The sequence below is a fragment of the Orcinus orca genome, chromosome 6 (assembly GCF_937001465.1).
Source record: "Orcinus orca chromosome 6, mOrcOrc1.1, whole genome shotgun sequence".
Classification (NCBI taxonomy): Eukaryota; Metazoa; Chordata; class Mammalia; order Artiodactyla; family Delphinidae; genus Orcinus; species Orcinus orca.
In genome coordinates this window covers 86,408,626-86,426,468 of record NC_064564.1, presented here as the reverse complement: position 1 = coordinate 86,426,468, position 17,843 = coordinate 86,408,626, and the positions used below count along the sequence as shown (strand labels likewise).

The following is a 17,843-nucleotide window of genomic DNA, read 5'->3' as shown; positions in this document are numbered from 1 at the left end:
GTTAGTTTCATTTTTTTTTATGTTTCCAGAGTATTTCTCCCTAAGGAGAAATCAGAGTTTTGATGCAGTGATGTTAGACTGGGGGACGGACACATTCTGAGACGTGCGGGCCCGTGTCTTCATCCTTGTCTCCAGCATATGCTTATATGTGAGACATAACCACCATCAGTATTTCAGTGTCTTTCATCTTTATCTATACCCATATAGCTATATATATTATAAGTAGAGATAGTACCAAATATGTAGGTCTGTATATAGCATAATCACTTCTCCACATGGTTACAAATTATTTGTGAACATTATTTTTAATGCTGCATAATAGTGCATTATTTATATGAACCAAACTTTATCTAAACTTTCCCCTAATATTTGACATTTGAGACCCTTTCTAATGTCTCATTTTTATAAATAAAGTTTTCATAAATACATTTGAAAACATGAGGACAAATTTTCATTAATTCCTTAGTCTGGATTTCAGTCCCATGATCTTTAATTAGTAAGTCATGTTAGCCCCTGAACCTTGCTTTCCTACCAGTGAACTGGGAATGGCACTAGCACACTGTCTGCAAAGTGTCCTGAGGATTCTCCGGTTAGTGATTGGAACTGGGCCTAGAACAACGCCTGGCATGTAGCAGTTCTTGGTGTTAGTGATTCTGAGCATAGAAGTGAGACCCTGCCGATTAACCATGAATATTTCAAATTTCCAAAGAACCTCTGGAAGACTGAAAGCTCTCCAAGACTCCAAAGAAAATACCTGTGATCCTGAACCTCAGGTACTGTGAGCAGTGGGAAGGAGGGCTTCTTTTGGGGCAGAGTTGTGCCGGAATGCCCTCAATCCCAGTGCAGAGATGCAGAGGGAAGGCCCAGACTACCAGCCTCATTTTCTAGCCCAGCTCCCCCCAGACTCTCTTTATCACACCCTTTAATCCTCCATAGTTACTGATGCCCAGGAAAGGCTTTGGCAAGGCTCCTGTGGGCTCCTGGCCCAGGTGGCTTCTTCGTACTCCCCTCACACACCTGGTAACCCTTCTAGATGCAGTGTGACACCCCTCTTTCATCTTGCTCCTTTTCCTGGGGTACAGGGCTAAACAGATGAACCAGCTTCCTCTAATTCTGAGAAAGACGATGCATGGCAAAGTGATGAGGGATTCATCTAGTTCGAGTCTCCCATTTTATAGACAGAGAAACTGAGGCTACATGAAGGAATGGAAAGAAATGAGCTTGAGAGTCAGCCAGACCTCGTCTCAACTCCCAAATCTGCTGCTTCTCAAGAGTTACATAATATACTTGTGCCTCAGTTTCCTCATCTGTAAACAGGTTTGCTAAGAGCTTCCCTCCCTTGAGGGGCTGCTATGAGCATCAACTGAGAGAACATCTCCTGTGAATGACACCTGATGAACACAAGATGCTCTACAAATGGAAGCATCATGAATGGCTCCAACTCCCCTTTTGTCCACACGAGGAAGCTGAGGCCCAGAGTGGCAAAGGCTTGTCCCAGGTCACACAGTGAGTTGGCCACGGTGATAGGACTGAATACCCTAAACACAGCTCAGCAGGGACTCACCTGCCCATGGGGACACTGTGTGATGTGAAGGGTGGTGACAGCAAACCTGCAAGACAGAAACCAGGGTTGGGGTCCTGGGGTCCTTCCCAGCACAGCGCCTGTGAACACAGCTCAGATATCACCTGCCTGGAGTTACCTCCCCTCTGAATCCTTCTTGGGAGGACTGGTCCCCAGTACATCCCACCCAGATCAGGCATACAGCTTGTGCCTAGGTACATGCACACTGAATTCATTTAACACATCCTCACTGAGGACATAATCCTGGGATCCACGACGGCAGAGCAGGAAGACACTGAGAGGTCTCCTACTTTCTCCCCTCATCACTCAGGTGGGGAGACTGAAGCCCAGAGAGGGGAAGGGATTTCTCCAGAGTCACACCCAGAGCCAGGACCAAGACCCAGGTGTCCTGACTCTGGGACCGAGGCTCTTTCTGACGGGACATGCCCTGTCTGTAAACACTGCCCTGAGGAATAAGCCTCAACGTTTTCTCCCGGCTGGACACACATTCCTGGTCATACTCCCAAGGTGCCCAAGGTGCCCAAGCTGCTAAGTGGTTCTGACCACCCTCTCCTCTCCTGCTCAGAAAGTCTGGCAGAGGCTGTTAAGATGATATTATTCCACGTCTAACCCTGAATACCCTCTCTTCTAATTTTTAAAAAGCAAGTCACAAACTCTGGAATTGTAGCCATTGGGGTATCATTTGCTTGTGAGCCCCCTGCACTGGTTCACACACTGGGCCTGGGACCCCTGCCCCACAGAAAATGCTGTAGTGGGGAAGCCGGCCCAGTAAGGGGGATGCAGGCAATGAGATGAGTTTCAGGGCTGGAGAGCAGAAGTGTTCATGGGATTATTCAGCCAGAAAATATTCCCCAGGGCCAGCTCTGTGCCAGTCCGGTGTCAGCGCTGAGGGCACAGCGCTCAAGAGGAGGGTCAGAAAGGTCCCACATCTGAGGGCTCTGATCCACGAAGGATGAGCACGTATCTATCACTGGGCCAAGTCGGGGAAGACGATCCACACAGGGAATAGCAATATGTAGACAAAGAGGCCAGAACACATGTTCCAGGAGGGTCTCTCCTGTCCTCCAGTGTTTTCCCTGGCTCACAGCGGGATGTCTGCTGAACGAATAAGTGGACGGAGAAAGGAGTATAGGAGTCTTGCATGACCGGAGGTGTGTGCTAGAGACTGTCAGGCATGGAGAGATGGGGAGAGGCCAGACTGCGACAGCACTGAACGCCCAGCTGAGGCACCTGCACTTTCTCCTGGGCTCCCAGGGAAGCAGCAACAGCGAGGAGCAGCAGAACCCAATGGGACTCCTGCTTCTAACCACGGGACTGACGGCACTTGACAGAAACGGAGTTTTCTACAGCCCTGACTTCTGGGACTATTCTGATCATGAGCGGCCTCCTGTGGAGCAGACAGAATGCAGGCCTGACCTTCTGAAGCCTCAAGTGCAGTTTCCAAGGAGGGGCTGCAGTGGGCCTTGGACCAGTCACTCCGCCCACCCGCCCTGGGCGTCGGTTCTGGGCAAGGTACCCTCCAAAGAGAGCTCTCAGGTCACCTCCAGCTCCTTGTCCAGAGTCCAGCCACGGCCAAAGGAACTGCAGGAGGCCAGGCAGGCAGAGTCCATCTTACCAGATCAGAGAGTAGCTGAACCCCAGGATGGAGCTGACCAGCCGGAACTCCGACGAGAGGCAAGCAAAGAAGGGGAAGTGGGACAGGCCGACTTCGATGCCTCCGATCAGAAGCACAAAGGCTGGGAGAGACAGGGCCAGAGATGACATGAGTTCCTCTTCTCACGGGCTCAGGGGAGACCCAGGGCAGTTATGGGGTTTCGTGTGACTTGCAGTCACAGACCTCAGGACTTAAGGAGATGAGTGGACAAGCCCCAGGTTAGTACAAGGAGGAATGCAGAGATGTCTTTCATGCAATCATGCAAAAGGCCCTTCCTGGTACCTCTTCCATGCCAGGCACTGGGCTAACTATTGAGATGAAGAAGACTTTGTCCCTGCCCTTGATTAGCTCACAGTATGATGGGCAGAAACATACCACAAAAATGAACAAACAAAAATCACTGAGAGTAAAGCACCATAAAGTGTACCATAGCAACACAGACAGCAGTGATGTACTGTGTTCTAAAACCTCTTGTGCACTTCATCCATAAGGCAATAATAATATTAATGCTGCCACTGACTAGCTCTGAGATGGTCTAACAGGATCCAGTAAAATGTAATTGGGCAAGATGACCTTTCCTAAGTGTCTACTTTGAGCTGGGTCGTGGGTCAGGCACCAAGGACACAGGGGGAATGAACAAAGTTCTTGCTTTGAGGTGCTTACGGTCCAATAGGGAAGACAGGAAGAAAAGTAAACGATGTGATATGTACTATAATAGAGGCATATTCAACCTGCTGTGTGGACAAGAAGAGGAAGTCATGGACCTCACCTGGGGTCTGGGTATCAGAGAAGGCATCCTGGAGGTGGTGACATTTAGCAAGGCCATGAAATATAAGTGGGAGTTTGTAGGATGGAGAGAAGGAGGGAAGAAAGGACATTTCTCACTCAAAGGAGGGGAGATGGTTGGTTGAGGTGGTCAGTATTTGTGTAAATGTGAATAGTGGGGGACTGGCAGCTAAGGACCATATAAAAGGAATAATTGCTGTGAGGTTAGAAGCTGCAACAGCATAATTTTTTAATTTATCTGAATTCCCCCAACCATGAAAGCAGACAGAGCAGTGAAGATAGCAAAACCAAAAACAAACATCTACAATAAATCTAAGTGACAGGACTCATTTGATATCAACATCTGATTAAGGGGAAGCAGAGGAAAGACAATAGGATCTTTGAAATCCCAAGAACAGAAGAACCCAAAATTGCCAGCAGATATTCACAGGAAATTGAAGCTGAAATAACAGCTGAAACTGGGCACAGGGCTGAAGGCCTTGATTCATAGGTGAGAATCAGCAGACCTTAGTAAGGTGTTAGTAGGTCTGAGGATGCTGGAGCCATCAGGGCCCATGAGCTCATTATACTAAATATCCAAGTCCCCTCCCAGCACAAGCCCCACATGAAAGAGAAACTGCTGGCAGCGAGAATCCAAAATGAGAAGGTAAGAACATTAGGAACTGGGTAGTAGTGGGTCCAGACAAAAGTGGAAGAAGCCAACTCAGAAAATATGAGGTTGTAATGAGGGTACATATGTATAATCATTCTGTAAAAACAGAAGAGGAGGGGCTACCCTGGTGGCGCAGTGGTTGGGAGTCCGCCTGCCGATGCAGGGGACACGGGTTCGTGACCCGGTCCGGGAGGATCCCACGTGCTGCGGAGCGGCTGGGCCCGTGAGCCATGGCCGCTGAGCCTGCACGTCCGGAGCCTGTGCTCTGCGACGGGAGAGGCCACAACAGTGAGAGGCCCACGTACCGCAAAAAAAAAAAAAAAAAAAAAAAAAAAACAGAAGAGGAACCCTTGAGCCATGAAGCAAGAAACAATATTCTGGTCCAGCCAGATGCTCAACATCAATTAGGCTTCACGGAAACGCAAATCAAGACAACAATCAGATACTACTTCACACCTACTAAGATGGCTATAATTTTTTTTAAAAAAATGAAAATAACAAGTGTTGGCTAGGATGTGGAGAAATTGGAACGTTCACATATTGCAGGTCAATGGAACACAATGGACAGTCCAGAAATAGACCCATACATACACATGTGTAGACAACTGATTTTCAACAAAGGTGCAAAGGCAATGTAGTGGGCAAAGGACAGGTTTTTGTAATGACAACAGTGCTGGAACAAATGGATAGCCAAAGGCAAAAAAAAAAGAAGGGGAATTCAATCCACACCTCACACTATATATTCAAAAAAATTAACTCAGAATGTACCATAGACCTAAATGCGAAACACTGTGAGACTATAAAACTTCTAGAAAACACAAAGAAGAAAATCTAAGTGACCTTAGCTTAGGCAGATATTTCTTATATGACATCATATGCATGATCCATAAAAGAAAACATGAAAAAATTAGATTTCATCAAAATTTAAAATGCCAGCGCTTCAAAAGAAACTGTTGGTAGAATAAAAATACAAGCAACAGACTGGGGAAAAGTATTTGCAATTTATACATCTGATAAAGGACTTATATACAGAGTATATAAAGAACTCTCAAAACTCAATAAGAAGAAAACGAAAAATCCCCAATATTTTAAAATAGGCAAATAATTTGAACAAACGCTTTACCAAAGAAGGTACAGTGATAGCAGATAAGCACATGAAAATATGCTCAACAACAACAGTCATTACAAAACTGCCAACTGAAACCACAGTGAGATACCACAACATGCCTCTTAGAATGGCTAAAATTAAAAAGACTGACCATGCGTTGTCAAGGACATAGAGAAACTTAACTCTCATACACTGAAGATGGTAATCTACAATCAAACGGAACCATCATTTTGGAAAACAGTCTGACAGTTTCTTTAAAAGTATAATCTACTACATGATCTTAATAATCCAGACATTCCATTCAAAGGTGTTTACCCAAGAAAAATGGAAACATACAAAGACTTATAATGCTTACAGCAGCTTTATTTGTAACAGCCAAAAACTGAAAATAAATCAAATGTCTATCAATAGGTGAATGGATAAACAAACTGTGGTCTCTCCATACGGTAGAACACTATTCAGAAATGAAAAAGGAATGATTTCTGATACATTCTAAACATGTATGAATCTTAAAACAACTATGCTGTGTGAAAGAAAACAGACCCCCTCCCCCCCCAAAAAAACCCCCGATTGCATTCTGTATGATTCCATTTGCATAACTGCCTGGGGATGGGGGTGGTGACTGGATGGGGTGGGAAGGAGAGAGTACAAAGGGGAAAAAGTTAACTTCTGGGGTTCATTATCATGATTGTGGTGATGATTTCATAGATGTAAACATTTGCCAAAGCTTAACTTGTACACTTCTAAGAGATGTATCATTTTGGTTTTAATTTGCATTAAAAACTCCTAAAAACTAAGGAGATGTTGTAGGCATTTGCTCATATAGGCTTGGAACCCAGGAGAGAGAACCAAGCTGGACAGGAGATGTTTGGGAGTCACTGGATTAGGGATGGTTGAACCTGCAGGGAGAGCACAGGGCACGGGGAACAAAGAGGCCTCAGATCAATGGCCAGAGAAGTAAACACTGTTCCCTGAGGAAGCATCTGAGGGCTTACTGATATCAAGAAGGCAGTCATGGCTATGACTCAGGAGAGATTTCTAGGGTTGGTGACAGTGAACCTATTTTCTGAGACTTTGTTCTACTACGTCTAAAAAACCTTTGAATCTAACTGGGAGAAAACCTCCATAAAAAAGCTCGAGACTTTGTGGGCTTGGCATTGACCTTGGGCAAGTAACAAGCTAAGAAGTAATTGACAGTTCAACGAAGTTTATCCCCTGATCCCAGAGAACCCCTGCCACGCAGTCTCCAAGAGCAAGAATTTCCACAGCAAAACTCCCAGCAGGTATGAGGCAGCACACGTACCTTGGGCCCATTGTGGGACTTGCAGGGGCTGGTAGCCTTCTGAGAATAAGAACATGACCTTATTGGCTGTAGCCCCAAAGGCTACTCCATAGGACCATCGGTTACGAAAAGTGCCCACGAAGTCCAGAGGTCTGTGAATAAGAGAAAGAGCTCATGAGGCCAGAAGTGGCTCCTTCCCACAGTTCATTTCCAAAGTATCAATCCCACTCTGGGGAGGGACTATTGAGTAGTAAACTATTTATTTCAACTGACATATCCTGAGGCCCTCTGTGCCAATTGGGGGGTTAGGCGTAGATTCAGGGTACCAAAGTGAGGAAGACAAAATCCTTGCCCTGGAGAAGCTCCAAGTCTGGGGAACATAAGCAAGGACACCAGCAGTCATGACAACAAGCAAAATGGGATGAATTTCATCTATGAGAGACACAAGCAGTATGACTTAAGAAACCAAAACAAAGAGTATGTGCCAGACAGGTTGGGGGAACTGCCCTGCACCTGGCCATGGTCTACGAGAGTCCTCCTTTCCAATATCCCTGGGAAGGTTTGGGTATCACTGGCTATGCTAGCTGCATGTGATCACACCTCCTGGCCACAGCTGATTGGACTATGGGTGGTCAGATGGTCACCTGACTTTGGATGGGCCAATCACCGTGCCTGGCCTTGTACTTTGGATTTGTGATTCTGAGGACAGGAGCCAGTCAGCTGTTAAAATTCTGTTCTGGAAAGTCATGCCAAACTGAGTCTTGCCGACGTCTGGGGGAAGCAGAGATCATTAAGTCCGATGGTAAAGTCAGATGGCAGAGAGGAAAACGGTAAAATGGTGCTGAAGGGACCCCAGTGACACAAAGAGGCAAAAGTAGAATCCGTCTCCCAGAGACGCCCATCTCAAGAGCTCTAGTTCCCATGAGGCCAACCTTGCCAGTTTCTGTGAGATCTCTGTAACTTTATAAAAAGTCCTTTCTTTTCCTTTTATGCAAACAAGCTTGAGTGGGTATCTGTTTCCTCTAACCAAAAGAGCTTTGTCTACATAAGGGAAAGCAATTGCATTTGAGACAAAGAGAAAAGGCTTTCCCCACTGGAGTGCCATTTGAAGCCGGCTTAATGAAAACTCAAGGTGGCAGGAAGGGAAGGGTACTGCAGGTACCTGCAGGTGGGGACTTGGGAGTCAGGATCTGGACCCCACCTTCCTGTTCCATTTGGCTGGCTCGTCTTCATCTTCAAGGCACAACTCAGGGAGCACCTCTCTCAGAAACCTCCCTGACAACCCACTCCCAATCAGGCACACCTACTTGCTGCCTTGCTTGGGTCCCCTCAGCGCTAAGTTCATGTCCATGCTTTTCTTATCACTTGTTTAGTGAACTATAAACTCCTCTGGAGTGGGACCTAGCACAGGGCTTTGAAAAGAGTAGCTGCTCACTGCACGTTCGTGGACACGCACTTGGTTGAACTGATTTGAATTCTAATCAATCCCACCTGTAGTACGTAAGTGCTATGTGGGACTCAGTCTCCCTATCTTTAAAACAGAGATGATACCCCTGCTCTGCTCATATCACAGAGACACTGTGGATGGCAAATGAAGACCTGCTTTATAAACTGTGGAGTGTCATGCACATGCGAAGGATTATTAATGGGTGAAGATGGTGAGCTAAAACTACTCAGGAAAGCAGGGCTTTTCATAAGAAAGTGGCCAGAGAGCAAGAAAACGGTGCCTTTATTAACTGAATTCAAAGCAGTTTAACATGATCCATATAGCGGTCTTACTTAAAAAGTCCTACACCAGGCCCTACATGCCAAATGCCCAGGGCAAAGTCTGAAGATCTTTATCCACCAGCCTCAATCTCTCTCTGTGCCTCAGCCAATGTGGCTTAGACCTGGCAGTTTGGGAGGGGCTGACTGCTCTAATGGGTGGTAACCAGAATGTTTGCTACTCTGGGCTGGTATACGGTATATGGACATTGTTGTTGGATTTCTCTCACCGCAAAGGTCAGATCACCCTTAGACTCCATCCTGACATCCTGGCTTCCTCTCCCTTCTCCAGAGCCCAAGGCTGAGACCTGAGTGTGTTCACATCCTTGAGTCTTCTCAGGTTATGACACTGGGAGAATCAGAGCCAAAAGCGACCAGAGCTGGGTTAAAGCTCTTGTCACTCGGTAGCTCTGTGGCCTTGGGCAAGTGACTCAACTTCTCTGAGCCTGAGCTAGCTCATCCATTACATGAGGATAACAACCTCCACCATGCTGGGGTCCATCCTAGTAGCGTAGGCAAAGCAGATGGTTCAGTACCTGGGCCAGAGTCAGTATGCAACAAATGCTAATTGCATCATCATCATTAGTAGTAATTAGAGGGTGATGAGGCAGAGAGATGAACAATTAGAACTCAAGGAAAAATGTGAGGAGGGGAGCAGAGATTCAGAATGGCAGAGTGGGAAAGGCCCTGAAAGCTCCCTGGTCCAGCGGGCTCTCCTGGGGCATGTCTCATGCCTCCATCCCAACAAGGAGGCTTGCTGCCACCAGTGACAGGGAACTCTCTCCCCCCTGCTTCTCGGGGTAGCCATGGTGCTGAGTGTGGGAAGGCCTTTCCCATAGTGAGCTGAGCCTCTTCGAGTTGTTTTAAGCACTTCTGGGCAGCCCTGGGTGCTGAGGGCGCAGTAGCTTGGAAGCCAATTCTGAACTCTCTGGGCCTTGGGTGGATTGGGGCAGGGAGGGGCAGAGCTGTCCACGGCGGGGTAGAGGTGGGTAGGGAGGTAACTGGTGGTTAGCCTAGTCTTACAAATGGTGTTGGTCCCAAACACAGAGTACCCCAAGCTGTAGTGATGGACCTTGGCTCAACTCACATGATCATTCTGAAGCGGTTTCCCAGGAGGTAAGAAGCGTCATCTCTCTGTCTATGGTGCTCTCGTCTTTGGAGAAGGGACAAGACCAAAATGATGAAAAGCTATAGAAAGAGAAGAAGGGTCTGTCAGAGGGAACATTCATCCTCAGCCCCTCGGTGCCCTCACTGGAGGAGAGTGTGTGGGTGAGCAAAGCACTCAGAACGTCTAGGACTCAAACTCCACACTTGGAGAGCTGGCTGCACGCACCGTTGAGCTTCCAGAATGTTTTGTACTGAGCTTTCCTTTGTGTTGCTCTGAACAGACATGGGTTCAAATACAGTCTGTCCCACACACTGGCTGGGAGGGAGACTTAACTTCTCTGAACCTCAGTGGCCTCATCCGTAAAAAATGGGTAATAACTTTCAGGTTGCAAATCCTTTGCTTTTTATTCCTGTGGATTCAGTCATATTCTCCTATACTTGATGCCCCTTTTCTTCTTTTACTAGAAAATTCCTGAGAATTATCTACACTTGCTGTCTCCATTTCCTCACCTCTCACTTGCTCTTCGACCCCCTAACATGGCTTCTACTCCCATACTCCACGGAAGCAGTTCTGGTCAAAGTCACTAATTACCACCTTGTTGCTCAATCCAAATGTAAACATTAAGCCCAAATCTGCTTGACCTCACAGCAGCATTCAGTGTTGACCTCTTCCTCCTCTTAGAAATACTCTCTTCCCTATGCTTCTATCAGCCACACTTTTCTGGTTTTCTTCTAATTCTCAGTCTCCTTTGCTGGATCATTCTTTACCCAACCACCAGATGTGAAGCTCCTCATGGTTCAGTCCAAGGACCACTCATCTTACTCCCCCATCCTCTCTTCCTCAGTGACCCCATCCATGTCCACACTTTCAATGGCCACCAAATACACAGAAGACTCACAAACTTGAATCTCCAGCCCAGCTGTGGTCCAGAATCATATGTTCAACTACATAGTTGGCATTTCTTTTTGATGTGTTGAAGGCTTCTCAAATTCAGTATGTCTTAAATGGAACTCTTGATTTTCCTCCCTGCCCTGTTCCTTCATCCACAACAAACTTGGATGCCCTCTAATTTTCCTTAACAAGTGAATGACAGATACCACCATCCTTCCAGCTGTGCAAATTACAAACCCAAGAGTCATCCTCAACCTCTCCCTCTCCCTCATCTCTCTATCCAACCCATTACCCGGTTCTACTGCTTTTACCCCTTGAACATCTGGAGGTGACCACCATCATCTAGGATGATGTAAAATCACCTCACCTGGACCCCTGCAACCATCTCCTAACTGGCCTTCCTGCCTCCTCTCTTACCTGCCTCCAACCTGATCCCCACTTGCAAACAGACAGATCATTTCAACCCATAAATCTGATCACACCATCCTTGGGCCAGAAACACTCCACTACTTCCCACTGTATTTAGAACAAAGACAAAACTCCTTCATACACGGCCTGGCCCTGCCCACCTCCCCAGACACCTCCACCTCCAATTCCCCACTCCAGCCACGCCAGCCTTCTCAGCTCCTCACACTCTCCATGCTCCCGCCCGCCACGGAGCCTTTGCACGTGCTCTCCCCTCTGCCTGAAATGTTCTTCATTACGTCTTCCAACAGACCTCAGCTCCAGCACTGCTTCCTCAGAAAAGCCTTTTCTGACTCCCCTAAAAGTCAGTGCCCCTGACTCTTGGGACCTTCAAAGCCTTCTTCTGCCTGTGTTTTTAGTGCATAATGTAAGAGAGCAAGTCTCTGCCGACCTATTCAGATCCCTTTGGGAGACTGTGTATGGGAGCACCCCAGCTCCCCTTCTCTTCCCTCATCCACCCTCCCCTGCCTTCACTTACTGATGGGATGAGGGAGTAATGGAGGAAGAGCTCCATGTCCACCGAGCTGGCACAAGTGCCATTTAGCTGCCTGGTCCTGAAAAACAACCGAAACACACATTCACATCATCAGTCACTGCTGCAGGCATTGACCCTTCAGCCTTGAGCATCACTGTCAGGAATTTGGCTTGTAGCCCACTGAGATCATCTGATCTTTTTTTTTTTTTTCCAGTACGCAGGCCTCTCACTGTTGTGGCCTCTCCCGTTGTGGAGCACAGGCTCCGGACGCGCAGGCTCAGCGGCCATGGCTCACGGGCCTAGCCGCTCCACGGCATGTGGGATCTTCCCGGACCGGGGCATGAACCCGCGTCCCCTGCATCGGCAGGCGGACTCCCAACCACTGCACCACCAGGGAAGCCCCATCTGATCTTTTTTAACTTCCGTTTCTGAGTCAGTGCCACTCACCTGTGATGTGTCTTCACTAAGTGGATTATCTTCTTTCATATCTCTTTCTCCAGCTTAATTATCTATACAACTGCACTACTAACTGGATCTAACTCCTTCTTTTCTTTTCTTTTTTTTTTTAACTCCTTCTTTGCTTGATGACATAGTCATGGACAGATTCAGGTTCCTTGGCACCCAAAGCTTATATTATTTGGATGTTCTTTTCAAATAAAACTACAAAAATATCTTATCTTTTCATATTTTAAGGAAAACATATCACCATGTAAACACTTAACCAAGGTGCCTCCCACCCTCCTAGAGCCTTGGTAGGGTCCTGTGCAAGTGAGGGCCCCTGAGACTTAAGCTTCAGTAACTTCACAGGAAACCAGTCTTCGGACATGGTTTTTCGTAGCCAGAGGTCAAGAAGCATCTGCTCACTCTGATTCACTGCTGGGCTATTGGGGCAGGACAGTGGTCATCTGGACGACAGACTGTGGACTCTGTCCTCTCCAGACCTCAGAGTCTGCAGGACAAGGCTGCTGCGGTCTCGTGTGTGAAACACATGACAGTAGTTTCCTGGTCTCTCTTTGAAAGGGACCTGCTCCCTTCTGGGCTCCCGCCACACTTCACTATCACTGCTCTGACTTGCACTGCACCACCTCAGCAAACGCTCACCCTCCAGATCCTTGCTCACTCTGTGCCTCACTCCTGCAGCATCCATCTGGCCATCCCTCGGGCTTCCTTCCCGGTCAGCTCCCACTTTTCCCAGAAGTCTCAGGGAAGAGCATTCCTCTGGGAATCCGTGAGCATGGCATACTTCCCTGAAAGTTTTTAAAGTTCCAGTACTCCACGGTGATGTCTAAACATAGGAATAAGACAACTTAGAAGTGGTGGGGGGAGATGAGGGTGACTCATGCTGTTGGAAATGTGATAGAACTATAAAATTTAGAATTCCGTTTTTAGGAAAGTAAACTGAGCACATACGTCAGTCTCCTTGTTCTACAAAAACCCTCAAAATAGCAGAAAGAATTTTTTTTAAGAAAGAAAAAAAATAGCCATATTTGAAAACAAGAAGGGAATCTATCAGGGACACAGAAACTACTAGAAGATGCTGAATGATGGAGAGCAGTTAGGACTAGAACGAAGAGAAAAAACATCAGCCAGCACGGCTACAGGCTGTGACCACAGAAAAGTGCTCTGCACTCATATGCAAGAGGCTGATGCAGGCGGGGGTTGCCGACAGACCACAGAATGATGAGTTGGGGTCTCACAGAGACCCAAGAGTCCTCCCACCCTGCTGACCGACCAGAGGCAATGGGGTTAACCTCTCTGGGAGTAGTATACATGGGTCACAGAGAGAAAGGCAGTGCTCCAGATCACAGGTGGCACCTGGGAAGGACCGGGTGCTTTGGATGTAGATCAGCTGCTGAGGTACCCCATCGAGCGGTACATCCTACCTCCATCCTGCAGCACTGAAAGCACGCCTTAGTACTAGCTGTGGCAGCAGCTGCCACCCACCCCCAAACAAATATCCCAGTGGAAGCTCCAGCACAAGGACAAGCACCCAACCCAGAAACATCACACATGAGGAAAGATTACACCACCAAAGGGAGCCAAAAATTCAACAGATAGAGGAGCCCTGAGGAAATGAAGTTAATACAGAACCTCTCTGAGATAAGGAGTAGAGGAAATTCTCTACAAGAAGAATGAACCTAGGAGGAAGTAGAAGGGTGCAAAAAGCCACAGAAAGTAATTAGCAAAACTTCCCATTACCCCTGAGCACAGGACTTTAAATATATACACATATATACATACATTTTTAGAAACACAAACACTCAGAAAGACCTTCATTGGAAGAAACATTGGAGGAAATTCTCAAGTGAATCTAGGAGGAAGGGGAAGAATTTAAGAGGAATAACAAACAGAGAAATCAGGAAAATGTATTGTTAAATATCTAGGTAATTATTGTGAAATAAAATGTTTGAAATGCCAATTTGGAGTTGAAATACCAGATGATACCCCACATGGAAGAAGGGAGAGGTGGGTAGGAACAGGTGTAGATACAAAGGGAAGTGAAATGATGACCAAGTTCTTGTCATGTTTAGAAAGATGATGGAGAAACCTGCTTTCTCTTTCTGGGCTTTATAAGTAAAATATAATTCTAAGTAGGTATGCTGAAAATCCACAGTTAGCTACTAGAAGGACATAAACAGAAAGTAAATCCATGTATTAAGAAGTGTGTATGAAGGAATGAAAATTCAATCACTCCAGCAAACACAGGAAGAGAAAAAAATGAAATAAAGACTACAATTGAAACACCACAAGAACAAAACTGTCCAAAGAATATTAAGCCACCAACAAAGAAGAAATAAAAATATTCAATACATTTTTAGAATTTCAACTAGTAATAAAAGGAGAAATTAAGATGAAATGCTGTCTTATCTATTAAAGTGGGAATTATTAACACCACCACCCAGCAGGGGTCCCCAAGCCCCAGGCATGGACCGGTGCTGGTCCACAGCCTGTTACAAACCCGGGCCGCACAGCAGGTGAGCAGCGGGTGAGCGGGCAAAGCTTCGTCTGCCGCTCCACATCGCTCCCCATCGCTCGCATTACCGCCTGAACCATCCCCCGCCTCCCCCCTCCCCCCCACCGCCTTCCCCCTGGCCCCCCCACCCCCACCGCGCCCTCCCGCCCCCCACCCCACCCCACCCCGCCACCACCCGGCTTCCGTGGAAAAACTGTCTTCCATGAAACCGGTCCCTGGTGCCAAAAATGGCCAGCATTAGTGAAGGCTAAGACAAGTTGGTATTCATTTGCTGGTAATCAGAAGTGTAAGGAGGTATAACCATTCTGAGGATTAACTTTGCAATATACACCAAGAACCTTTAAATACAGCAATTCCACTTCTAGGAATTCTACTTCTAAAAAATATACACTATGGAAATAATCAGAGAGGTGCCTGAATTCAGGTACTAGAAAGCTAAGATTCTCACTCTTCCTGCCCCCCTCCTTCCCTCATATGTGTGTATAACATTTTAAATGTAATATATGTTCATCGTAAAACATTCAAAATACTTACAAACGTGTAAAGTAGTAACTAAAAGCCCTTTCTCCTTCCATAATTATGTGTGTTTATAACCTGTAGTTTCAAGCAAAAATGGAATCGGACTAAACTTGATTTCTTCATTTAATCAATAAAGGAAACGGAATTCTTTTAATAAAGAAAGGCAATTTCTAATGTTAGGATATACAGACCCACAGAACTCGTTCATCAGGGTGACTCTGCCTACACCGATTCACTGCTGAGCCGGTCTTTTGCTTGGAGGGCAGAGCTGAGAGTTAGTCTGGTAGCAGCTAGAAACAGGTGAGCTCAGGGACAGTAGAGAGTGTAGCTCTCTAAATAAGGGGTCCATAGCTATGCTTTCACTCCAGCAGTGAATAGATGAAGCAGGCACTGGAGTCAATCCAAGTGAGAAGGCCACTGAGAGCCCCTTCTTGGTCTCTGAGACTCATACTGCTTCCTAGTGGGTCCAGGGCTTGAGGGGCAGATCTGTTGAGGGGTAAACAGCTTTTGCAGGGCAGCAGCCAAACAGCACCCCCAAATGTAGGAAATCCGATTTCCACTGATGATAGCTTGGAACTGTGTTTATGATACACTGTTCCTTGAAAAAAAAAATTATAAAACAATATGATCCCAAGTTGTGAAGAGTGGTCATCTCTGGGTTGTAAGATTTGCATTCATTCTACTTTTTTTTAATGACTTTCTTGAATTTCCCAAGGGTAGTACACAGATGCATTGCTTGATAGCCGCTTGGAACAGCGCTTGACACAAAATAGACAGTAATAGACACATGTCGAATGAATGAATGGCTTGCTTTTGTAAACAGGGAAAAGACTAGACTTTATGCCAAAGCAATAAAACACCATCTGAAGGGAAGTTGCCCAGGAATCAGCATAAAGTGAAAACATGCAAGATTTGTTCTGTGATAGGGTATAAATTACAAATCTTTCATTATTTAAAAAATACTGGAAATAAAAAGCTATGAGGGTGAAACAAGCAAGGACACACAGCTGGCGCATCTAGAGCAAGGGTCGTCTGCGTTCCCAGCTCCTTTCTCCAACGCCCCACGCTGATTGCCTGATGGCCTTGGTGGGGCGTCTCTGTGCTCCCGCAGTCCTGATTCCTTTGGTCCTAACATTATCACTCTACAGTCACAAGTTAGGGCTTCCCTGGTGGCGCAGTGGTTAAGAATTCACCTGCCAATGCAGGGAACACGGGTTTGAGCCCTGCTCTGGGAAGATCCCACATGCCGCGGAGCAACTAAGCCTGCGCTCCAGAGCCCGCGTGCCACAACTCCTGAAACCCAGGCTCCTAGAGCCCGTGCTCCGCAACAAGAGAAGCCACTGCAATGAAGAGTAGCCCCTGCTCACCGCAACCAGAGAAAGCCTGCGCACAGCAACGAAGACCCAACTCAGCCAAAAATAAATAAATAAAATAAATAAATTATAGTCATAAGTTAAACATATGATAATAACTTTTATTGATTAATGTCACTTTATTGTGTGTCACTATGTCCTAGGAATCCTGCTATTTTATATTACCTTATTTAATCTTTACAAGAATCTTGTGAGGTAGATTGTATTACCTCCTTTTCATAATGAAGAACTGAAGCCAGGAGAGGTTACCTAACTTGCCCAGGAGAAGGTGAGGCTGGGAGCCAGGCACCCCTGCATGTCACCATCCTCCCAGCCCCCGCTGCTGGCTCATGTGGCCCCTTGGAGCTCCTAGCTTTCTCTGACCTTCCGGGCTATGGCTGACTCATCTCTGATCCCAAGTCCAGCCCAGCACCTGGCACAGACAGGATAAGGGCATGTCTGTTAAATTCCAAGGGAACTTCCCTCAGGAAGCTGAGGCCCAGAGAGGGCCAGTGGGCAGAAAACATCACGAAGCCCAGGACTACTTCAGGTCCAGCTCAAGGGGCTCAGTGAGCGGAACCCTGACCTGGTTCCCACTTCTGAGTGCAGAGAAGGGTTGGGAAGGAGGGAGAGGTATGTGCAGTGTGTGTGTGTGTGTGTGTGTGTGTGTGTGTGTGCGCGCGCACACGTGCCCGTCCATGTGATGCCTCCAGCAATGCAGTAGCCTGTGTGCTGGGGTGTCTGACTCTGGGCCAGCCCTGGCCTACCTTTGTGAATCCCATCAATCCTCTAACACACAGCCTCTCCACAGTCCTGCCTTGGGGTCGGAGGTAGATGTAATAGTGTGCTCAGGCTGGCTTGTACCAGCTTGGAACTGTCACATTATCAGGAATTTTGCAAGCCGGTTGTTAAACACCACCATTGGTAAAAATTAAATTATATAAATGTATAATTAAATAAGTTATTTAAAAGGAAGGTAGTAAAGCCTCAAAACCCATCACTTCCTAATTATTTTGCTACGTTTTGCTATGATTTATTCTCTAGAGGTTATTTACATCTGTTATACCTGCACCATGAAAACTCTATGTTATGGTCTGTGCCACTACCGTGCCTCTCTTCACATCTCCATGTCAGCAACATCATGTTGTTAGCTTGAAATTAGCCATGCTGGGAGAATTTATACCAGGGAAATGGGTGAACACTACAAATCAGGCTTTGATTTACTGTTCTG

At 46.6% G+C, this 17,843-nt stretch overlaps 1 protein-coding gene across 5 annotated transcripts in view; it reads right to left on the bottom strand.

Annotated features, from left to right (window-relative positions):
- LOC101282148 (stimulated by retinoic acid gene 6 protein-like) overlaps nt 1-17,843 on the bottom strand; it is a 61,450-nt gene that overhangs the window by 22,854 nt on the left and 20,753 nt on the right. For 4 of the 5 annotated variants that reach the window (XR_004484021.2, XM_012533660.3, XM_049711138.1 and 1 more), the window contains 5 exons: nt 11,771-11,846; nt 9,916-10,016; nt 7,086-7,216; nt 3,198-3,318; nt 1,565-1,610 (listed from right to left, as the gene is read on the bottom strand). Coding sequence is in view for 4 of the 5 variants with exons in the window: in XM_012533660.3 (XP_012389114.1) it covers nt 1,565-1,610; nt 3,198-3,318; nt 7,086-7,216; nt 9,916-10,016; nt 11,771-11,846 (475 nt within the window). In the remaining variant the exon portion in view is untranslated. Of the gene's footprint in view, nt 1-1,564; nt 1,611-3,197; nt 3,319-7,085; nt 7,217-9,915; nt 10,017-11,770; nt 11,847-12,868; nt 13,053-17,843 lie in introns of all 5 variants that reach the window. The other variant, XM_033431159.2, reaches the window with a different exon arrangement.